Raw genomic sequence first — 22,837 nt, 5'->3', positions numbered from 1 at the left:
AAGAGGCGGGTCATTAACGTTATTATCATATAGCTTATCCAAACTGACGCATATAAGAGTAGACAATTTCTGTTTGACGCATAGATCCCTTATACTATTAAGAATGCATTTCAGAATTCACATTTGTCTTTTATTAACAGAAGATGATGAAGAATATGTACAACTGTTGCCTGATTTATTTATTTCAACCACACAGGATAGGAGGGTCGGTTTCAGGTCAGTCAGAAAATGTTATCATTGAAGAATCTCCCTGCAACATGACCTCAGATAAACCTGAATAGAACACAGGTTCTTTGGCCAGCAGGAAATAGAACGCGCGGAACCTTAGATAGAACGTGGTTTCTTTGGCCAACAGCAAATGGAACACGCGGAACATTTTTGGGAATTTTAAATTTGTTTTCCCTTTTTCATGTATTCTAAGGAATTTTTAGGAATTCTAAGACAATAAAGATTTTTTTAAACAAGGTTAAGAAAAAGATTCATGAAATAGGTACCCCCTCTACAAAATGCAACGGTTATAAAGATTTTTTAAACAAGGTTAAGAAAAGGATTCATCAAAAAGATACCCCCTCTACAAAATGGAACGGCTGTGTTCTGACATGACGTCAATAAGTGGTGTGTTATGGCGTGATAACAGACCACTTATTGTGGGAAATGGTGGCTTCTGATTGGTCGACGCCATCTACCTATGTGATAATTAGACTTAATCACCAGTGCTGAGGCTGTGCTCTCTTGTCCCACCAGTTTCTATTGTACTCCATGATGCACACCAAAGTCAGACACACATGCTTCCAAGCATTTTTAGCGAATGTAGAGAAGATGTTTGAGTGATATCTTTCAAATAGATTGTTGTTGCTGACATGTACCGCACAACTTCTGCTGCACAACCGTTGAAGAATGCTTTGATACGGCATAACGTAAAGGATAGCACTTCATCGTGTCAGTGAACTGACATTCTTACCAGTGAATCTTGTCCACCGACACATTACGACTTTCTCGTTATTATATGCCCCGCTCGAGTAAATGTACTCTTTGCCATGTGTAATTATATAGACATTCCCACTTTTCTTAGGTAGGTAGGAAGGCCTTAAGGACAAGGACCACCCTCTCAATGAAACAAAGCCTTGAGCCAGGCGGGAAATGTTCGGACATAGAAGGAGGAATGAGAGTCACCTCCTGAAGGAGGAACTGCATTCGTATGTAGTTTGGCATGTCGTCTGCTAGTATGCGTGCAAGGCAGACATATACGCCTTCAGGACAAGGACAACCCATTGATGTAAACAAAGCCTTGGCCCGCCAGGTGGGACACATGTTGGTCTCACCTGCGCGGGTCATGAGTTATCGGTACAATCTAACAACGACATAAATACACAAACATAGCTAGATGTGGGGGGGGGGGGTAAATTTGTGTCCCATATTGTGTCCTATATTGTGTCCTATATTTCAGATCAAAGTTGTTCAATCGTGTTGAGAAGAACAAAGAAATGGCCAAACATTGTCATTTACGAGGTATAAGATAAGACGGTGTAAAATGTGTAAATGATAGGATGATCCATGCCTAGGCCTAAGAAAAAATGCTTTGTTTCTGGTTCCAGTCCTGAAAAAAATGAAAGTCGGTAGGTAGGGATCCTTTTTTTTTTAGAATATACATCTTAGCAATGGAAAGCTGAAATGCATCAGACACTCAGTCTTTTATCTTCAACATCATATTGCACTTAAACAAATATACATTGTACAAAAACAAGTATATTGATAAACAAATAAGTTCAGTGTTTATTGCACATTCTATCATCAACTATTCAAAGGTCTCATCTGTTAACAGGGTGTGCAATACATCTGCAGGAAGTCTTGAATTTCATCACTCACTCAGATGTCACACTGAATATTTCATGTCTCTTGCCAGCAGGCAACCAGAAAAAAGGCATGGGTCGACAAGTTCTTGGTAGTACTAGTGTCTGTCGGGTAACCAGAAACACGACAATTTTTTTTTCTTAGGCCTTACAAAAGCTGTTCAACAACACCTGGACGTTGACCTTGGTTTAATGATACTCCGAGCTCGCGAGGTCGTGTGTAGTGATATATCTGCACGTGGAGAAGTACGTGGGTGATCTCTGACTAATTAGCACGAATTACTTTTTACGAATATAACTTAAGGAACAACAAGTTAAGAAAGGCATAGCTTACAAATGCGTGGTATGTCATAAGAGGGCACAATAGAGCTGTAAAATGTGATCAAACAGTCACAAAAATGACGATTTTGAAGAAGATAGAAGCAGGGCACTACATTGTTAGAGGACGGATACAACTTTTCAAACTTGACTAGGTGCACAGGAGGAGACGATTCAAAAGATGGCCGGGAACGTTTTCCTCTTGTTCTGTTTCTTTGTCGGTTTTGCCGGTGAGTACGTGTATTTGGCATATCTATTTAGTGCATAGTTTTCCACAAGTGAGAATGAACGGAATAACCAGCATTAGCCTCCTTTCTGTTGATATACTGTATTTATGTAATGTAAAATATTGCCCCTGAAACGGCAGTCACGTATTGGTGGGTACTGGTAACGTTAGTTGGTGATTAAGGGATCATAACTGAGTGTCTGAAGTTGTCCTGGTAATTTTTCATCTACAACAGCTAGGTTAGGTCCGCGGTGATAACATCTACTTTATACATTATGAAATTTCCATGCATCGAGCAGTCATACATTCGAATCATACTTTGAGTCAAACAAGAAAATATGTTTTCTGATTAGGCCTAGGATAAATGTTGTGTTTCGGGAGGTTCAGTGCTTGAAAAAAAATGTGGTCGGTAGATAGGGGTTCTCTTAGAACCTTCGTGTAGAAGGGTCACCTTCTGAAGGAAGTTTTGTGATTGTTCACTGCATTGGTATGTAGTTTGACATGTCGGCTGCTAGTATGCGTGTAAGGCAGGTATATACGCCTTCAGGACAAGGACAACCCATCGATGTAAACAAAGCCTTGACCAGCCAGGTGGGACATTTTCGCCTGGTCATGAGTTATCCGCACAATGTAGCAACGATATAATTACAATGACCTTTCTAAAATTTGGGGGAGGGGGTAAATATGTATCGCATATTTCAATATTTCACAGATAATTAGTGTTATCATCCAATTGCAAACATTTCAGAAATGAGTCTCATGGCTGTAACACAACAAGACTAAAGGTAGAAGTGAAGGCTATATCTAAATGATCTGTACTGCAAATCATAGAGCATTGGCTCCCAAACTTTTCTTTTTCAGAAGCAAACACGTCGCTGTCCCGGTTTGACTTCTACAATGGAAAAGCCCTGGAGGGCCACAACGACGAAAGGATCAATAACATTGACGAGGAGGAGTGCGCTAGACGGTGTTTAGTGGGAACTTCTACTGTTCCGTCTGGATCGTGTCTGTCGTTTGATTATGGCCACGATGCCTGTTTCTTGAGCAGAGCAAACAAGGATACACCTGGGGCACTTTTATTTGACGCAGGATTGTTTGGCTACTACCACAGAAAAGGTACCATGTTCTTGAGACTTTCTGAAATATTGTATCGCTATCAGAAGAGTTCAACATACCGTTAACAAGACAGCATTATGGCTTGTTCCACGCTTTGCCTCCACCCCCCCCCCAACACCCCCCACACCCACCCCCCTCAATGATGCTCTATTTGACTACAGCTAGTCCCAACTGCGATTTTGAGACAGACCTGTGACAGCGCAAACAGAACACGACAGACTTGACTGGACAGGCCACAGTGGGGGTACGTTAGTTTTTCATGACATGTTTGATCTTTTACTCTGATATAGTTGACGTAGACGAATGTAACCCAAACGGAGGCCGGGGACCATGTGATCAAGCCTGCACCAACACAGAAGGAAGTTACATCTGCACATGCAACAATGGCTACATGCTCAACTCCGATGGACATGCATGTGACCGTAAGGAAAATCATTTTAACTTATAGTTCACGTAGAATGTATGGTTACATTGTGTCATAGATTCTATCACACAACTGCCAGGTTGCACGAAGAAGGGCTACCTCATATGAAACTGATGACAACATCTTGTCACTACTAGCCTATTCTTAGTTCATAACTTAACCTAAATATGAAATGTATATATTCTTTATCAACATGCAAAACAAACAAAAAAGGTGTCTTTGCCCTAATTCTCATGAGACACTTAAAAAATAAAATGTGGTTGACATTGGAAACAGTATCAACTGGTCCGTAGCATTTCTTTTACATTTCAGGAGTACAATGTCCGACACTCCCAGCTCCAGAGAACGGTGCCGTGAATGGCGGTAACTCTTATGAGGACGTTGTCCAGTTTACCTGTAGCCATGGATACCAGCTGATAGGAGATTCCAGCCGGACGTGCCAGGCCGACGGGACATGGACTGGAGAGGACCCAACATGCATTGGTACGTAACAGAGAGGACCTCAATATGAAATAAGTTAAGAGTCGGATATGCCTTACCGGCTGATTCTGAATGTCTTTCTTGCTTGTTTTGCTCACCGAAACAAAAGCTAGGAGAATGAATGATTTAAAGAAAGATAGCTGTGTACATGAACCTAGGTCTAACATCACGGTTATTGCAATAGAAATAGACAATAAGTAGTCGCTGAGGGCAACCAATCGCTAACTCATAACTATGATACAGTCTTCCTGACATATTTTAGTTTATAGTCGTTTTTGTCCGAAAACAATTAAGATTTTATTCCTCCAGGGCCTTCAGATATCACTCCAGAATCGCTTCAGACAGAAGCCATATCATCAACAGAGATCCAGCTGACGTGGTCACTCCCTGGATATGCAGAACATGTGCAGGGATATATCATTTCTGTACGACCAAGAGGAAGCACCAACGTAACCTCCATCGGGGTCGGACAAAGTTCAAGTCCATCTTCTACAGTGCACAACCTCGCACCCTACACGTACTATGAGTTCTGGATCGTCGCCTTCATGATCATGGGAGACTTCCAGAGTGACAGAAGCGAGATGGCCATTCAGAGGACACTGGAAGGAGGTGAGCATTAAGTTTGTTTAGTAAAAATCATGCACTCGTTTAAACTTCAATACAACATGAAATGCCGTATGAGTTGAAGAGAGCAGGATTCAAACTTCACTTTGACAGCTATTTAGTGATTTTCCGTGAATGTGTTAAGATCTAACCCCGTACTAACTGATACTCTCATTCCAGTTCCAACAGTACCCCGTGACGTGAAACTGACGAACCTGTCCTGGTCTGAGCTGCGTGTGACGTGGAGCGACCCGGACAATTTCTACGGTCCTAATGATGGTTACATCATCGACCTGTACACTTCAACGAATTCCGATGATGTTCAAAACGTGACTGAGGTGGCAGAAAATTCCACAGAGTATAGCTTCAGCGGTCTGGAGGCTGCAACTAGTTACGCAGTGGAGGTAAGCTATAGTGGAATAGATGTACAAGGATTGACTGAAATAAATAACATTATCTGCCTCCTTGTTTTTCTGTGTTTACCTATGACTGTGCCGCTTTCTTAAACGATGCAGGTTCGAGCGAATAATGGCAGGAACACAGGTCCTCCCGGCAATGCAACAGCCCGGACAAGCGATGGATGTGAGTATTAATTATCGTCCGTGTCAAATTCTATGTCTTGATTTGCACATTCATTTCATCAAGGAAGAAGGACTATGCACTTAGCCTTTGATTCTCATTGGTTCTGGTTTCATGTGATAAAAAAGAAAAATACGTTCACTTTGAAGTCATTCATCAAAACCTGACCGGTCTCTGACAACTCAGCGATGGAGTGCCGTGAGTTCTAGCCGTGAAAAAGCGTGTCCTGTTAATTGCTAGGGCACGGGTTATGTTAGGGCATCCCCGTTATAGCATTCACAAACCTGTGAGAAAACATGGTGACAGTACTAGTACCATCCGTATATGTTCTTGCAGTTCCAGCATCACCCACGAACATAAGCCCGCAGGAGACAACGCAGCTCACACGGCAGTCAGGTATGTGTAAGTACCGGAAGCTGGTGATTAGAGCAGCATAGCTGTGTTGTTCTTGGAATTCCTCATTTACAACAGATCCGTGACGTTACGTTACATCATACAATTTCCATGCATTTCTGATTAGACATAGCAAAAATGTTGTGTTTCGGGAGTTTCAGTGCATGATAGAAAATTATGGTCGTTAGGTTGGGGTTCTCTTATTACCTCCGGGCAGGAGGATCACCTCTTGAAGGAGGGTTTGTAGTTGGCTATGGCCGTACGTTCGCAGCTATGGCTCAGGATCCATTTACTGCATTCGTATCTAGTTTGGCATGTCGTCTGCTAGTATGCGTGCAAGGCAGATACATACGCCTTCAGGACAAGGACATCACATCGATATAAACAAGCCTTGACACGCCAGGTGGGACACAATCGGCACAGGTCAAAAACGACTTAAACACGTAATCGTCTCTTCATTTTGGTGGTAAATTTGTATCTCATAGTTAAGATGAACCAGTATTAAGATAGCTAGTGTTATTATCCAATTGCAAATGGTTGTAATTTCAGAAACACAACAAGACTAGAGGTAGAAAAGAAGGCTATATCTAACTGATCTGTACTGCGAATTATACAGCATTGGTTCTCAATCTATATTTCAGAATCAATCACGTCGCTGTCCTGGTTTGACGTCTACAATGGAAAAGCCTTGGAGGGCCACAACGATGAAAGGATCAATAACATTAACGAGGAGGAGTGCGCTAGACGGTGTTTAGTGGGAACTTCTACTGTTCCGGCTGGATCGTGTCTGTCGTTTGATTATGGCCACGATGCATGTTTCTTGAGCAGAGCAAGCAAGGACACACCTGGAGCAATTATATTTCACGCACGATTGTTTGGCTACTATCACAGAAAAGGTAACATTGCTCTCTTTGACTACAGCTAGTCCAACTGTGATTTTGAGACAGTCCTGTGTCAGATCACACAGAACACCGTCGGACAGACTAGTTTGACAGGACACACCGCCCTGGGGGTACGTCAGTATTTCATGACATGTTTTATTTTTTTCCTCATGATCAGATGTGGCTGACGTTGACGAATGTGATCCAAATGGGGGACGCGGACCATGTGATCATACCTGCACCAACGCAGAAGGAAGTTACATCTGCACATGCAACAATGGCTACAGGCTCAACTCCGATGGACATGCGTGTGACCGTAAGGAAAAATTTCATAGTTCACGTAGAATGTATGGTTACTTGTGCCATAGATTCTATCACACAACTGCCAGGTAGCACGAACAAGGCCTACGTCATATGAAACTGATGCCCACATTTTGTCACTACTAGCCTATTCTTATTTCACAACCTAAGTATCAAATGTATATATTCTTTATCTCCATGCAAAACAAAAGAAAGGTTGTCATTGCCCTAATTTTAATAAGACACTTCTAAAATGTGGTTGACATTGGAAACAATATCAACTGGGCGGTAGCATTTCTTTTACATTTCAGGGGTACAATGTCCGACACTCACAGCTCCAGAGAACGGTGCCGTGACTGGTGGCAATTCTTATCAGGACGTGGTCCAGTTCACTTGTAACCATGGATACCAGCTGATAGGAGATTCCAGCCGGACGTGCCAGGCTGACGGGACATGGAGTGGAGCAGTCCCGACATGTATAGGTAACAGTGTCAGGCCTTCTTTGTTTTTCGTAGCTAGAGTTATCACAAACTCGCCCTACGTAGGACTTATTGATTAACCTTTTCTTACCCATATTTTATGTTTAACCCTAAGAGGGTGCCTCTTAACTGAACAGCAAACCTACAAGTGTGACCTAATTGTTGTGACAAATAAAGAATCAGACATGGTTTTCATCTACTTTTTCTTCATATTTTATTTGCAATTGGTATCTACTATACATTACAAATGCAACCTTGCTGTGTTGTACCGGTTACTGACTGTTTCCAGTATGATGTGTATTTCTGTGATAACAATTATTTTCTTTTAAAACAACGTCACCTTCAATTTCTGATATGCATGAGTCCAGCCAATGGTGAGGGTAATAAGTAATTTTGTCTAAATGGTATACATTCTCTTTCTCTAGGGCCCTCAGATATCATTCCTACATCGCTTCAGACAGAAGCTATATCATCGACAAAAATCCGGCTGACGTGGTCACTTCCTAGATATTCAGATCAGGTGCAGGGATATATCATTTCTGTACAACCACGAGGAAGCACTGGCAACGTGACAATCATCGGGGTCGGACAAAGTGATAGCCCATCTTCTACTATGCACAACCTCGCACCCTACACGTACTACGAGTTCTGGATCGTCGCCTTCATCGGAGACGTCCAGAGTGACAGAAGCGATATTGTCAGTCAGAGGACAATGGAGGGAGGTGGGTACTTATAATTTTTTTCATAACGTATTTGACACTGATCTTAAGTTTTGATCTGCTGCATACAATGCAGTGTACGCTGACGAGAGCAGAATGAAAACTGCATTTCGACTATTGTTCAGAATAATATCTAGCTCACCCATTTGCTCATACTTTTCATCCCAGTTCCAACAGTGCCACGAAATGTGAAACTGACGAACTTGTCCTGGTCCGAGCTACGTGTGACGTGGAACGACCCTTCTAACTTCTACGGTCCCAATGACGGTTACATCATTGATCTCTACACTTCAACGAGTTCCGATGCCGCTAAGAGTGGTATTGACGTGGCGCACAATTCCAAAGAGTACAGATTCGGTGGTCTGGAGGCTGCGACTACTTTCACAGTGGAGGTAAGCTGCCATTGCTATTATCATATGATAATAACATAAATGTACTACGGTTGACTGAACTAGATAAAACACTCTGCCTCCCCTTTACTTTGTTAACCTATGCCAGTTTCGTTAACGATACAGGTCCGCGCAAATAATGGCAGGAACACAGGTCCTCCCGGCAATGCAACAGCCCGGACAAGCGACGGATGTGAGTATTAATCATCGCACTATGTCTTCATTTGCATATTCAATCTTAATCCATCATCGAAAAAGCGCCGTGCACTTAGCTTTTGATTATCAGCGGTCCTGGTCCAGTTGATCTAGACGAATAATAGCCACTTTGATGTCCAGTAATCATATCATTCACACACAACATATTGACAGTATATATAACCCTGTGTATGTTCCAACAGTCCCATCGTCACCCACAAACATACGCCGACAGGAGGAGGACACACATTGTGACATCAGCTGGTCATCTCCAGCGGTACCTAGGGGAGAAATCATCGGATACAAAGTTAGTTTGCATCTTCTTGCTTATCCTTCCAAAAATATAACGAAACATGTTCAATATGATACTCTTTCTGGAGGAGAAACTTTGTATATGTACTGAAGAATAGCAAATGTAAGTTCTGTCGATTATAGTCGACTTACCGTTTGTCGTAAGAGTAAAGTTCACACAACAAAATGACAACCATTCTTTTAAAATGATGATGACGATTGCCTTGATTTCCTAGTACGTTTCTGCTCTCTCATCAACCATTTTGAACCCAAATTTCAAACTCCGTGATGCATTTCATCATTGTATCATTTCTTTCGATAAGGTTTACATCCAGGGATATTATGCCAAAGACGGTGGAGAAATACGGCAAGGTGAATACATCATGAAGTCTACAACATCTACAAGTATCCGGCTGATGAAGTCGAGTAAAACGGAGATTCTGGACCTGCTGCCCAACTCTGTGTACACCATAAACGTGACAGGTTTCACCTACACAGGGGAGGGGGACTTCAGTCAGACTGTCAACTGTACCGTGCCGCCGGGAAGTGAGTATAGTCCGAGCTTTGTACGCACACAAAAGGTAACAGTGGTTTGAAATTTGAGTGACAAGTCCAGGGTGCCATGCAGTTTTACTCTTCAGCCGCTTTCTTTAATTAACAGAGCCTTCAAAACCAGAACCACCGGTGCTGCCTGATGAAACGAAAGTTGACTCCACAACTTTCCCACTCCAAGTCATACCAGTATCTCAGAGAAATGGGCCATTAGGGTGAGATTTTCTGCGTGATAACGTTATTAAATTACAATATTATAGACATTATAAAGCTTATGTAATACTTCAAGAAACGTAGGCACCCAATGGTTCTACTTGAAGAGTGTGGTTGTCTTTGAAAAGGGATATTTTCTTATGTGCTGATATTTCTACTGACATATTGGCATAAAAGTCGATACTCTTACTGATATGTTAAAAAGGTCTACCTATTGAGAGGAAAATGTCAACTAAAATCAGTACATGTTTTCTTTAGATGTTACCATATCATTGTGGCGAAGAGCAACATTCCAGGCAACCTACCGGACCCGGAGATGCTGCAGCCATACCAGACTCTAGAACAAGCAGAGGACTCGGGAGATGAGAACATCGCGTACATTGCCATGGCTCTAACACCGTTAGTACTTTCATGAATTCACACAACAGTCACTTTAATGAGCAATATGCATCAACCAAATGTCCTGGTATTTTCATTGGCATCATTTGGGAAAAAGCTTGCAGAGGTCGCTCGATCGACTACTATTGTTTTGATTAGTAGACAGATGGTTACTGAGCCTGAACAATTCTACCATGTTTTGCGTTCAACTTAACTGCTCTACAGGGACTCAGTAGGTGATTCTACCACAGTGACCGTTGGCGATGGAAGAGTGACCAGTTGTAAACCTCAGCAAGGCGCCCGGAAGAGGCGTGCTCTGACATCTGATGACGTGTATAACCAGGAGTACACCAACTCCCCGCTGGAGCCGGACTCATCCTACACCACGTCTGTCAGGGCGTACGGACCCAACGATGGAGAACAGGTTTTTACTGTATTCTGTCTCATGCCTTTCTGAAATTTCTTTGTCTGATCGTGATGATGATGATCCATACATTTCATGATCTAAAATGTGATATGTACCAATGCAAAAACCAAATTTCATATGCCAAACAAGAAATCAGTTACCAAATAGTCTCTGCCTGGATACGCGTTCAAATTGTATATCTTTTTCTGTCTATTTGCATAGAATACTTGTGAAAGATATAGAATGTTAACTAGTATATACAGTGCTATAATTCCCACTACCTCATGCTGTTGGTATGATATTATGAATATGCCTGAAAAACACGAAGATATCAAAATCTCGTGGAATAGTTTTATTTCGTACTCGTTCCTAATCCCACGTCTTCCGAATCCTTTTTTTCAGACGTATTTTTCTGCGAGTCAGTACATGGATCCAGTGTTAACCGGTAAGGAAGCCATGTCTCATACACCTACATCAATAGTTGTGTTGTTCGCGTATTCATGATATGTGAAAATGTTTGAACATGGTTTCTCTAGACAGACTCATATATTAGACTGAGTGCTACTAATACATTTTCGTTGTCTTTCTTAAGCCGCAAATAAAGAAGGGTCTGCGAGTTCTTCACATACGCCAGCAGGTATATATGCGATTTCTTCACATACGCTAGAAGGTATGCGATTTTACCCTAAACCAATGTCTTCATAATACTAACTGTAGGCCATGACTATACATGTTCCTCACAATGAACCAAAGTTAGTGTATCATACGCATACATCTCTATCTTTTCATCCTGAAATACATAGACACAACAGACATGAAAGTAAATGTATATATGGATGATGCTCAGATGACATAATGCATCATATAAGCAAGACTTCCACTCCAAACTGTTCTTGTACTGATTTTGGAAGCAATTAGTGCCGTGGTTTGTCTTCAGCAGGACTGATCGGCCTTGGCGCAGTATCAGCTCTTCTCCTGATCGGAATTGTTGCCTCAGCAGCTGTAGTTTTGCTCAAACGAAGGTCAGTAGAAAATATCATTCTTCTTCCTAACTATGCATCCATCTCAATTTTGAGTTTAAACTTCTACCCCCACTCAATGTCTTAAAATGGTAGTTTGAAGACAATAGAAGACACGTTGAGATACAACAACAATCTAAGTTTAGATTTGTATCCAATACGAGAGAGTTTCTGGGAAAAAAAGCAACTTCTACGTATACAGTCATGGAAGCCAAACATATTGAATGAGATACCACGATGTTAGGAAATTCCTAATTCCTTTAGAAAGCACAATCTTTAGTTCTGAACACAATCATCATTTGCAGACGGACCCGCTCAAGTCCAAAGCGTGAGGATAACGGCACAAGTTTTGAAAACTTCGCATTTGACAACACGGACTACACAGACGCTAGAAGAAACAACGCGAACGACGACGGAACGAACTTTTACGTCATCAATGACGACAGCACCAATCGCCGAGGACCGACCTATGGGACTGGCAAAGATGAAGAGTATGAGATGCCTGATGAGGGTGGTGAAGAAGGGGCCTATCAGACCCTGGACCCACGCGCACTGGAGATACTAAACATCGAATATCAAAAACTTGCAGAGAAGCGAGTTTTTAATCAGTAATAGACAAGCATGCCATACATTAGATAAAGTATTAAGGGTGACACTTCGATTTTTCTTTATTTACAATTTTAAGTTATGGTATAGCTAAACTACTCTTTGAAAGAACGTAATACAGGCATACATGCGATTGACCGATTAACTGAAAGATAGATAGATAGATAGATAGATAGATAGATAGATAGATAGATAGATAGATAGATATGAAGAAATTGATTATCACTGTGGTTGGAAATACAGTATTGTATCTACGCTTTTACACTTCGGAGAGGTTTCACATTAAAGGATTAAATTTCCTCTGCCATTCTCTTCTCATTTGTCGTAATAACATGTATTGTATGAACCGACATGACGCGACCTTGAAACGACCCCTACATTGCATCCAAACGGAACGTCAACTAAAACCACGTCAAGAGGGCCAGCAAGTTTCGTACAAGTAGAAAATGTCCCGACATGCGATACTTTAAATCTTAATAGCAAAGTCGTAACGTCCACTTAGACATGTCAATCAGATTAAGAACATCATGAAGCAAAAACCATGGCTTATGCTTGGGTCACATTTGCAATCCGGGGCCCGGCCGGGTAGTCTTTGGTAACGAAAAATATGATAAACAAATAAAAACACAAAACGTGCCAAAAATTATCTAAGAGCATAGCTTGTGCATATATATTGATATGCACTTTATTTTTTGTTTACGAAAATAGCCCGACCGGGCCCCGGTCGGGAAATGTGACCCTAGCAATAGTTTTTTTTTTTTTTTTTTTTAATTTTTTTTTTTATTCATTTTCCATCCAACAACATAAACAACACAGTCAGTAGTTCACTAACATAAATAAGTGTCATATACAAATTGACGTCAGTAATAACTTGTCATACAAAAACAGTGTCATATAAAACAAAAACTTTCTCCGTCCAGTAATAAGTGTCATATACAAAAGAAAAACTTTATCCATTCAATAACATAATTTCAATCAAAACATAGATAATAGTGTCATTTGAAAAAACTGAAACACAACTGAAAATAACTTATTGTAAACATAAACATAAAGTCCCCCATTTCCCCCTGTGCTTTTCCAGTTTCCCCCTTCTTGCTGCAATCAAATATTCTGCTTGTTGAAAAAAGCTAACATATTTGGTAAAGGAATTTAAACTTAAATGACCAGCCTTTCTCCTTTTGTATATATAGGTTTTGGCTAACAGGATTATAACATTACATATAACAGGGACCCCCCGAGATAAATTTCCAAATATGATATTAAATGCATTTAAGTTTAAAAGTTGACCTGTTTTCTCATAAAACCAAGATTTAATGTCTTCCCAAAATTTTATTAACTGCGGGCAATCCCAGAAGACATGAATGTATGTTTCTTCCTCTAGATGACAGAAGGAGCATAAAGGGTTATCTACTAGTTTCCAAATGTATAATAATCGATTAGTAGGCAAAAATTTATGGAGAAGTCTATATTGGAAATATCTAGTCACAGGGTCTATAGTACTATATATCAAAGACGTATACACTATTTTCCAGGGTATAAGGGAATCAAAGAGGTACAGCCATGCCATTTGTACATTGTGTGGACAATCAATTAGCTTTTCAGATAAGAGAAAAAACTCATACATATCTCTATTGATCTTAATTCTAGTCAACCATTTACTATTATGTTGTTCTGGTCTACATACATAGTTACAAAAATTTCCTACTAGTTTGAATTTCCAGCTTTTTGGTATTGCAGTGACCAATTGCATGTAGGTAAAGTTATTACATACTTGACCATATTTGTAACAAAACTCATCATATGACATTATTCTACCATCATTGTTTAAAATATCATTTAAAAAAATCACATGTCTATTTAGAAAGGCAGCATACAATATAGGTTTTCCTTCAACAAGAATATTTGCATTCATCCATAAGATTTGTTGCTTGATCTCATCAGAAGTAGTGGGGGGTTTATATTGATACTTATACCATGCATTCAAGATCTCTAATAGAAAAGTATTTATATTCAAACCATGTGCTGATTGGAGTTGGTAAAAGGGAAATAGAGTAGTTCCTAGGGAAGGGTGCGTATGTAGTGGCCAAGCTGCAAACCAGTGAGGATTAAGATATAACTTTGGTACCCAGGATGATTTAATGGAAAGAGCATAAGCATACAAATGAATAAGTCTTAAACCACCATTGACAACAGAGTTATAAATCGTTTTTCTTCTAACTCTCTCAGGACCTCCACCCCAGATAAAGGTAAAAATCTTTTTCTCATACTGTACAAAAAATGATTTATCTGGCATTTGGAGGGTCTGGAAGAGATAGGTAAATTGAGGAACACATAAAGAATTAACAATAGTTATTTTTCCATATAATGATAATTTTTTTCCTTTCCATGGGTACAAAAGTTTATCTAATTTGTCCAAGCGTGGGCTAAAGTTAACATCAACTATGTTGGACAAATCCACAGGTATATGAATTCCTAAAATCTCCACACCTCCATCTATCCACTGAATAGGGAGATTTGTGGGTAATTTAAAGTTACTATGTTTTAAGGTTCCTATTCTCAAGATCTTACATTTATCAAAATTTAATGTGAGACCTGAGATACTAGAGAAACTATCAAGGTCTTTTACAAGAGCATTAAAGGACGCCAGATTTGGACTAAAGGGGAAGTTAGTATCATCTGCATATTGTGAGATTTTTGACATTTTTCCATGAACAGACAATCCAGACAAGTTATGATTCTGTCGGATTTTGATGGCTAACATTTCAATGGCAATAATAAATAAATACGGGCTGAGTGGGCAACCCTGCCTTACACCACGGTGCAATTTGAAGGGTTTTGACAAATATCCATTATTCAAGACAGAACTATTTATATCATTATATAGAATTTTCACCCAGCTTATCAAGTTTGAACCAAAATTAAAAAATTCAAGTGCTTTGATAAGAAAATCCCACCGTACCGTATCGAAGGCTTTTCTAAAATCTGAAATAAATATAAGGCCTGGCTTTTTTTCTTCCTCATAAATGTCTATGATGTCAAGTAACCGTCTAATATTATCACCAATAAATCTACCCTGTATAAAACCGGTTTGATCTTTATCTATTATATTAGTTATTACATTTCTAATTCTCAAAGCCAAACATTTTGAAAGAATCCTAGTATCACAACAGAGTAAGGTCAAAGGTCGCCAATTATCTAATATGGTTGGGTCTTTATATTGGCCATTAGTGCCCTGTTTTAATAATAAGGATATAATCCCTTGCTTCTGTGAATCTGATAGGAAGCCTTGGGACAAGGAATAATTAAAGGTTTCAATCATTGGTTCTTTAAATACTGAGAAAAATATCCTTTACACATTTATAAGCACTCTGTGGAGATACCAAACAATACGGCGGATCTGTTTATATTCAAGACCGCCATAATTACACTCCCCACAAGTAAACAAAGCACCACAGTGTTGTGTTCTGTCAAACCGGTTCAACTGTAAAGCTTACCATCGTGCGCCTCAGTAGGGTCATAGAAAAGGCCTTGAGGTTAACGTGACAGAACAAATGAGTGCATTTTAAACATAGTAGTTGGGGTAACAATTTAGATATCCAGTTTCTTAGTAATTCAAGGAATGCTTCAGCAACGTGTTCTTGGGTGAGTAGCGAATCGCCCGGTCTCTGTTTTAAGAATATGATGTTTTAAGCGTGTCAAACAATTAAAGTCTCGTATATATGTGAGCCATTTTTTACATGCATGGATTGCATTTTAGAGATAAAAATACAGTACGTTTTTTCTCTTGTCTTCCTACCAGATATAGATGAGAGAGAACATTATATTCATATACAGCTATAACAGATAGGCCAGCAGAATCGTGAAAAATAGACATGTTTGTACATTTGTACCCTTGGCCTATTGACGTCATCATTGTTTAGCCTTGATAAAGATTACAGCAGATCATTGTAAACAGTTTCAAAAGGCCTAATTATTTACGTGTAAGTCGAAATCTGGGAAGGGACTCTAAAAGCACTGCCATTCATGTCATATCATTATCTCTAGATTGTGCGGTCATGACCGGGATCGGGCATTAAATTGCCCGCTCGCGTAGTGATACGTAGAAACAAGTAGAAGTCATTCGGCTTTCGTTCACCGACGGCAAATCATAAACACTAAATCAACAGAATTTACCCTCTCAAAGGCTTCTAGGTGAAAAAGCATAGCATATTGCTACTACCTACACATGTACGGATCCTCTTGTTGTTAGTTTTATGTGTAACACTAGATCAAAAACTGATTTATTTCAGGCTGGGTCTATATTGTTCAGCGTAAGGATACAATCTTAGAAGAGTGAGAAGGAGGAAGTGATCTACAAAAAAGATGGCACAGATAGTCTTGTTTGTGCTTCTGCTTTGTGTGATGATCGGCTATGCCGGTGAGTGCATCGTCGTAGAGCAGCAATGCCCTGTTGCTATATGTCTCCATTAGTTATAGCTGATGATTGTTGCGATATAATCAGTCATGTTCCTTTGGTGTTAACCTGGCTTGCCTATTTAAAGTAATGTGTTGAACTTGTGCAAGCCTTGCTGAGTCAACCTGCTTATCATGAGACTTGACAATATTGTCAATATATAAATATATATATTTATATAGAGAGAGAGAGAGATTCATATATATATATATAAAGAGAGAGAGAGATTCAGATAGATATATGATATGGATATAGCTGTGTGTGTATGTATGTGCGCACGTGCGTGCGTGTGTGTGTATGTGTGTGTGTGTGTGTGTGTGTGTGTGTGTGTGCATGCATGTGTGTGCATGCGTTTGTGCGTGCATGTGTGTGCGTGTACATGCGTGTGTGCGTTCGTGTAAAATGAACAAGAAATATCCTTAAACAGATCACTACTACATATAGTTATAATTGATGATGTTATAACGTTAATATATGCATAAAGATGAAATAGAATATCTGGTCTTAACATATGTTTAGCCATATTACTGCATTAGTCATTATTTTGAAGAAAAAAAAGTAAATAAACAATTATACGGCTCCCAAGAATTAGAAGTGTTTAATGTTATATTTCTGCTACATCCTAAAGGTACGCAAACATAACAGTAACTTTCGGAATTTAGATTTGCTTCAACGTAACGTAGCTAGATATGTATTTGCCTTTGTAGCGTATATGTGACAAGGTTCAATGTTTGAAATCCCTTCTGGAACAGTGTGTCAATCTGATGTTTATTTTCATATCTAACAGCATATGAATCACACTATCTTTTAATTTCTTCTGTAAACCCGTGCTTTACTGGAGTCTAGATCTAGGCAATCGGTAAATATTGTTTTATGCAACAGAAGGGTCCACAGTAAGCTCTCATATAACTATCCAGTAATTCGTTATAGCCTTTTATATAATAATCTTCTATTTAAGGGTTTTGCATATATTAATTAACGTCACTTGTTTAGGGTTTCCACAGCTAGATGATTGAGCCTCTTGGCTTTTAGTGATGATGTTTTAGTAAATGTTCTTTTGTTCTCTTCAGCTGGAAACACAGCGGAGCAATTCTTTATCAAAGAGGAAGGTCGTAGGTTTGGCAACGCGCAAAATAATATAAAAGTCTACGTGAACATAGACGCTGAGGAATGTGCCCGCCGATGTCTGCAGGGTAGTGATGGTTATGACGGTGTCAGCCCGGTCTGTAGGTCCTTCAACTACCGACCTAGGAACTCGGGTGCGGATGACAACAAAGCGAGATGCTGGCTACGCAATGCTGACAAAATAACATCCCAAAATCTTTTTTTCGAATGGCAATATGGGAGCTATTACCACAGGAGTGGTGAGTAAATATAAATTTGTGTTGACAGTTATGTGGGTCTGGCAACAAGCCAACAAATCTACCTGTAACTCTCATGGCTACATGTATATGTGTATGGCCTCCTTCAGTCATTATTGACAACGGTAAGATCCTAACTGACGTCATCCCTACAGCTTCGGCTATAGAGCCTTATGGTTATTTTGACTTGCATGTATCTACATCTGTATAGCTGTAAGGAGAACAACAGTGGGATTGGAAATGTGTCTGCATAATCCATTGGTCATCTTGGTTCAGTGCCAAGTTTGTATCACAACGAACTTGCTTTATTGAGCCTTCTGTTCAGAAAGATACCGATGATACAACAGCGCTTCTTATCATATACGCTACTGCATATCGTAACACTACAGTCAGGGACAACAGCAACACATATTTTATATTGCAGATTATAGTGAATGTTCAAGACGTTTGATTCGATGTCAAAACGGCGCGACGTGTGATGAACGCCAGGATGGACAATACGGTTGTACATGTCCACAAGGCTGGACGGGCGATGAGTGTGGAATAGGTAGGATCTTTGATTAACAACTCAAATAAGATATTAAATGCGGGGCTTTTAGAAGAGCTAAGCATATGTGGTATACTGTTGATGGACCCCAGTCATATATATCTTTAAGACCATATAATGTCATTGTGTAGAAGCTTACATATTAATTGCAAACTGAAATCCACACCCCAACCTCCACGGCCTACAACGTTTTCAAAGTGAAGCAAAGTTCCAGGTAGATTATTATTATCTTCGCCGAGTACTTGTACTCGGAGAAGATTATGTTTTCGGTTGAAAAATCTGTTGGGTGGGTCTGAATGTATGTCAGGAGCATAACTCAAGAAAGCTTCAATGAATTTTTATGATTTTTGGTAGGTGTGTAGTGGTTGTGCAAAGGAAACTTAAGTTCGAAAATGGTTCACCTTGCGTTTTTCAACAGTACTGCAGCAGACTTTACATTATTTTGTGTTTGTATGTAGGCCAAAAAAGTGACGGAAACGTTGATGGATCTTCATGATTTTTTGCAGGTGTGTAGATGTTGTGAAAACGGGGGTCAAGTTCAAAAATGGTTTCCCTGGTATTTTCCGTTGGTACTGCAGCGGGCTTTGTGTGGATGTGTATTTGTATGTCGCCAGCATAACTCGAGAAGCTCTTGATGGATCCGGATGATATTTAGTGGATGGGTAGGGTTTACAGAAAGGAAGGTCAAGTTCGATAATGGGTACCTAAGGTACTGCAGCGGAGCTTCAAAGTTTAGGGGCATATTTTCTGAAAGTGCTATGGTCATGATTTTTGTGTGGTAAATAGTTCATGCCACAGAAAGTAAGTTCTGTAAATTTTGGCTCCCTAGCGGCTTGTTTAGAACTGCAGTGGGTGTTTTTGTTTTAACCTTCGGACATGAATAACTTGAGAAGGGGTCGACAGATCGTCGTGATGTTTGGTATGTAGAGAGCTCAGATGGTGCTTTACATTATCAATGACTAATTATACAAATCAGGAGCTAATTTGCATAATTAGTAAGGAAAGTTTGTTAACCCACTGCATTTCAATGGGACATGGGACAGTGTCACGTCATGTAAACAGATGGCCTTGCATAAACGTACATGTAGGTCAAATAAATAAACTATTCTCCAAGCAGAGGTGTGGGTCCTGCTGGTTTAACGCGCGTTCAGTTTAGGCATTTTTGTTCAACACGGTTGGCGACATAACGAAATAGGGACAAAATAGAAAGCCCAGCAGGACAAAAACACCTAAAAACACGTCAACCACCAGCCAGATTTATTCTATTCATATATATTGACTGTACTATTTCATCATCACTTTCAACTTACAACACTGCAATATCGAACCTTTGTGGCCCATATGATATCAACATACTCATATTTTTTCATGACCAGTTATAACATATATCAGCACACTCTACACATATACTAGTCCTGTACCACCAAATGATTTTTAACCATATCTAGACTGGACTCATTCGCCCCATCATAACTTCCAAATGGTATGGTGCATGATCAAATTTGCAGGGGGTGATAAGCACGTAAATATTAATCACTCTCCATGATAAGCCTTGATTATTTGGCGAAGATAATGTGTTCGTGGAACTCTAGTTGTTTATGGATACTGTAGTTGTCTTGCCCACAGTACTAGTGAAGGCAACGAGCGTTTCTCTAGCCTTCCTGCTGCCTATTCCGCAGAGCAATGCAATGATGAATGGAGCTACTTTTCACTTCAGAGTCGTTAAATAACATATGCGTAAGCACATATTGTACTTCTCATACAGACACCAATTTTATTATGTACAAATGGTACTCGCAACTGCCACTTCCAAGCCCTCTGTAATGACGCAGACGGCGACGACGTCATCAGACGTACTGGTATGGATGCTTTGGAACACAGGCTATTAGTATAGTAAATAAAATTTGGGCATTGGATATGTTTGACTTAGGTTGAGAGAAATGTCTTATTTTGAAGTGAAGCAAAATTATGATGGAATGCTTGTTGATGCAGATGAGGACGAATGTACAGACGGTAGCAATAACTGCAGTCCCGACGCCTCCTGTGCCAACACAGACGGCAGTTTTACCTGTGATTGTGATTCAGGCTTCAGCGGCGACGGTGTCACTTGTACTGGTATGGGTTTTTTTCTATTCATTTGACCATTGGATATCTATAACTGCAAGAAAATGTCGAATCTGAAAGTGTGACAAAGCCATTACGTTGCATTAAATTTTGTTGATACAGATGATGACGAATGTACAGATGGTCACAACTGCAGTCCCGACGCCTCCTGTTACAACATACCCGGCAGTTTTACATGTGCATGTAACTCAGGTTACAGCGGCAACGGTGTCACCTGTACTGGTATGGAAACTTTCTCTCACTTTATTTTAAGTAGATAACATTCAGTTCGATTGGCTATTCAAACGTTGGTTGTTAGAAATTGTCTCATTTCAAAGTGTGGCAGAGCCGGAATGTTGCGTTTCTTTATGCAGATGATGACGAATGTGCAGACGGCACCCACAACTGCAGTCCTGACGCCTCCTGTACCAACACAGACGGCAGTTTTATCTGTGATTGTAACTTAGGCTACAGCGGCGACGGTGTCACCTGTAACGGTATGAAAGTGAACTTCCTGCTTAACTTTTGAACAATTTTGTAGCAACTGTAATCGCGCGTTTGTTAAAATCTTTATCATATTGCCAAATGGTTATCATCAAAGGTAATTGTCATGTGTTCCTACAGACATCAATGAATGTACGACTGGCGCCGATGACTGCCACTCCGAAGCCACCTGTACCAACACGGACGGTGGTTTTACGTGTGATTGTAACCCTGGCTACAGCGGCGACGGTGTCAGGTGTACCGGTATAGCCTAGGTTACACATAGCCGAACATGGCCTCCCGACCCTCCCCCGACCATGATTGGAGTGATTCGGGAGTGATTCGGGAGCTAGCTCGGCTGGCGTTCGGCCGAGTCGGCTGGCGTTCGGCTGAGTCGGCTGGTGTTCGGCTGCGCCAGCCGAATGTTTTGAAAATTTCAAAACATTCGGCTCTGGACGTAGGGTCTGGAATAGGTCGGCTGGTGTTCGGCGCGGTCGGCTAGTGCTCGGCTGGTATTCGGGATTGAGTCAGTAGTAAAATTAGAACCTTAACCACGCCAGAAACACTACTGACTTACTCCCAACTAGTTTCCAACCTACCCATAACTCACCCCAAGGCCGTAGACAAATCTCTGCTAACTAATTCTCAACCAAGTGACTACTATCGGAACGTGGGCGAATCACCCCCGACCTTCACACGACCGAAAACAAAGAAGAACACTAAAAGCAGTATTAAAGCTAGCCATGATCCGAATTCGATCTCTCGGTGATATTAACAACATAATAGAATGGATTATCTTAATTACAACCGAAAATGACCCCTCTTTTGAAAGTCGCTGAATATGTCCATTTAAATTCGTGAGAGTGTCTGCAATCGGTCGGGGTTTAGTCAGGAGAGATTCGGCAGTCTGCGGCTAGAGGTCGGGATGGTTGGGAGTAAGCTAGAAAGCATTCGGGGCCCATTCGGGAGCAATTCGTGTACTGGTTAGGAGATGATCGGCGCATCTTCGGTGCATGTTCGGCGCCAAAGATAGGCGTGGCCCAAAAACTGGTCAGAATGCTCCCGAACTACCGCCGACCTGAGTCGGCTAGCGTTCGGGATCCATGTTCGGCTATGTGTAACCTAGGCTTATGGGAGTTTGCTTCCTGTCTCACTTTTGTACAATTCCGTGCCAGATGCGTTTGCAAGAATCAAGTGACAAAATGTTATCATTAAAGCTAATTGTCATGTTTTCCTACAGACGTCAATGAATGTAGGACTGGCGCCGATAACTGCCACGACGAAGCCACCTGTACCAACACGGACGGTGGTTTTAGATGTGATTGTAACCCTGGGTACAGCGGCGATGGTGTCACCTGTACCGGTATGGGAGTTTGCTTCCTGTCTCACTTTTGTACAATTCCGTGCCAGATGCGTTTGCAAGAATCAAGTGACAAAATGTTATCATCAAAGCTAATTGTCATGTTTTCCTAC

General features: G+C 40.6%; 1 protein-coding gene and 1 long non-coding RNA gene across 2 annotated transcripts; both read left to right on the top strand.

The window, feature by feature from the left end:
- The first annotated feature begins 4,409 nt into the window (after positions 1-4,409).
- LOC136445147 (tyrosine-protein phosphatase Lar-like) lies at positions 4,410-8,799 on the top strand. Its single transcript, XM_066443015.1, has 9 exons — positions 4,410-4,417; positions 4,857-5,023; positions 5,198-5,421; positions 5,533-5,599; positions 5,933-5,992; positions 7,049-7,186; positions 7,506-7,652; positions 8,075-8,371; positions 8,537-8,799. Exons 1-9 carry the CDS (start codon positions 4,410-4,412, stop codon positions 8,797-8,799), a joined length of 1,371 nt encoding a protein of 456 aa, XP_066299112.1.
- Positions 8,800-17,977: 9,178 nt separating this feature from the next.
- Positions 17,978-20,887, top strand: LOC136444823 (uncharacterized). The gene is made up of 3 exons (XR_010757329.1): positions 17,978-18,234; positions 18,656-18,778; positions 20,771-20,887. It is a non-coding gene; the product is annotated as an uncharacterized lncRNA (long non-coding RNA).
- The last annotated feature ends 1,950 nt before the right edge of the window (positions 20,888-22,837 follow it).

The sequence above is a fragment of the Branchiostoma lanceolatum genome, chromosome 11 (genome assembly GCF_035083965.1).
Source record: "Branchiostoma lanceolatum isolate klBraLanc5 chromosome 11, klBraLanc5.hap2, whole genome shotgun sequence".
In the NCBI taxonomy this organism is placed as follows: Eukaryota; Metazoa; Chordata; class Leptocardii; order Amphioxiformes; family Branchiostomatidae; genus Branchiostoma; species Branchiostoma lanceolatum.
The sequence above is the reverse complement of the archived record's forward strand: the minus strand, read 5'-3'. Positions and strand labels throughout refer to the sequence as shown.

Excerpts from the sequence above, each read along its gene's own strand:
- LOC136445147 (XM_066443015.1), top strand. Across the intron at positions 5,024-5,197 it reads TCAGAGGACACTGGAAGGAG|TTCCAACAGTACCCCGTGAC; the intron begins GTGAGCATTAAG and ends CTCTCATTCCAG. Across the intron at positions 7,653-8,074 it reads AGCAGTCCCGACATGTATAG|GGCCCTCAGATATCATTCCT; the intron begins GTAACAGTGTCA and ends CTCTTTCTCTAG.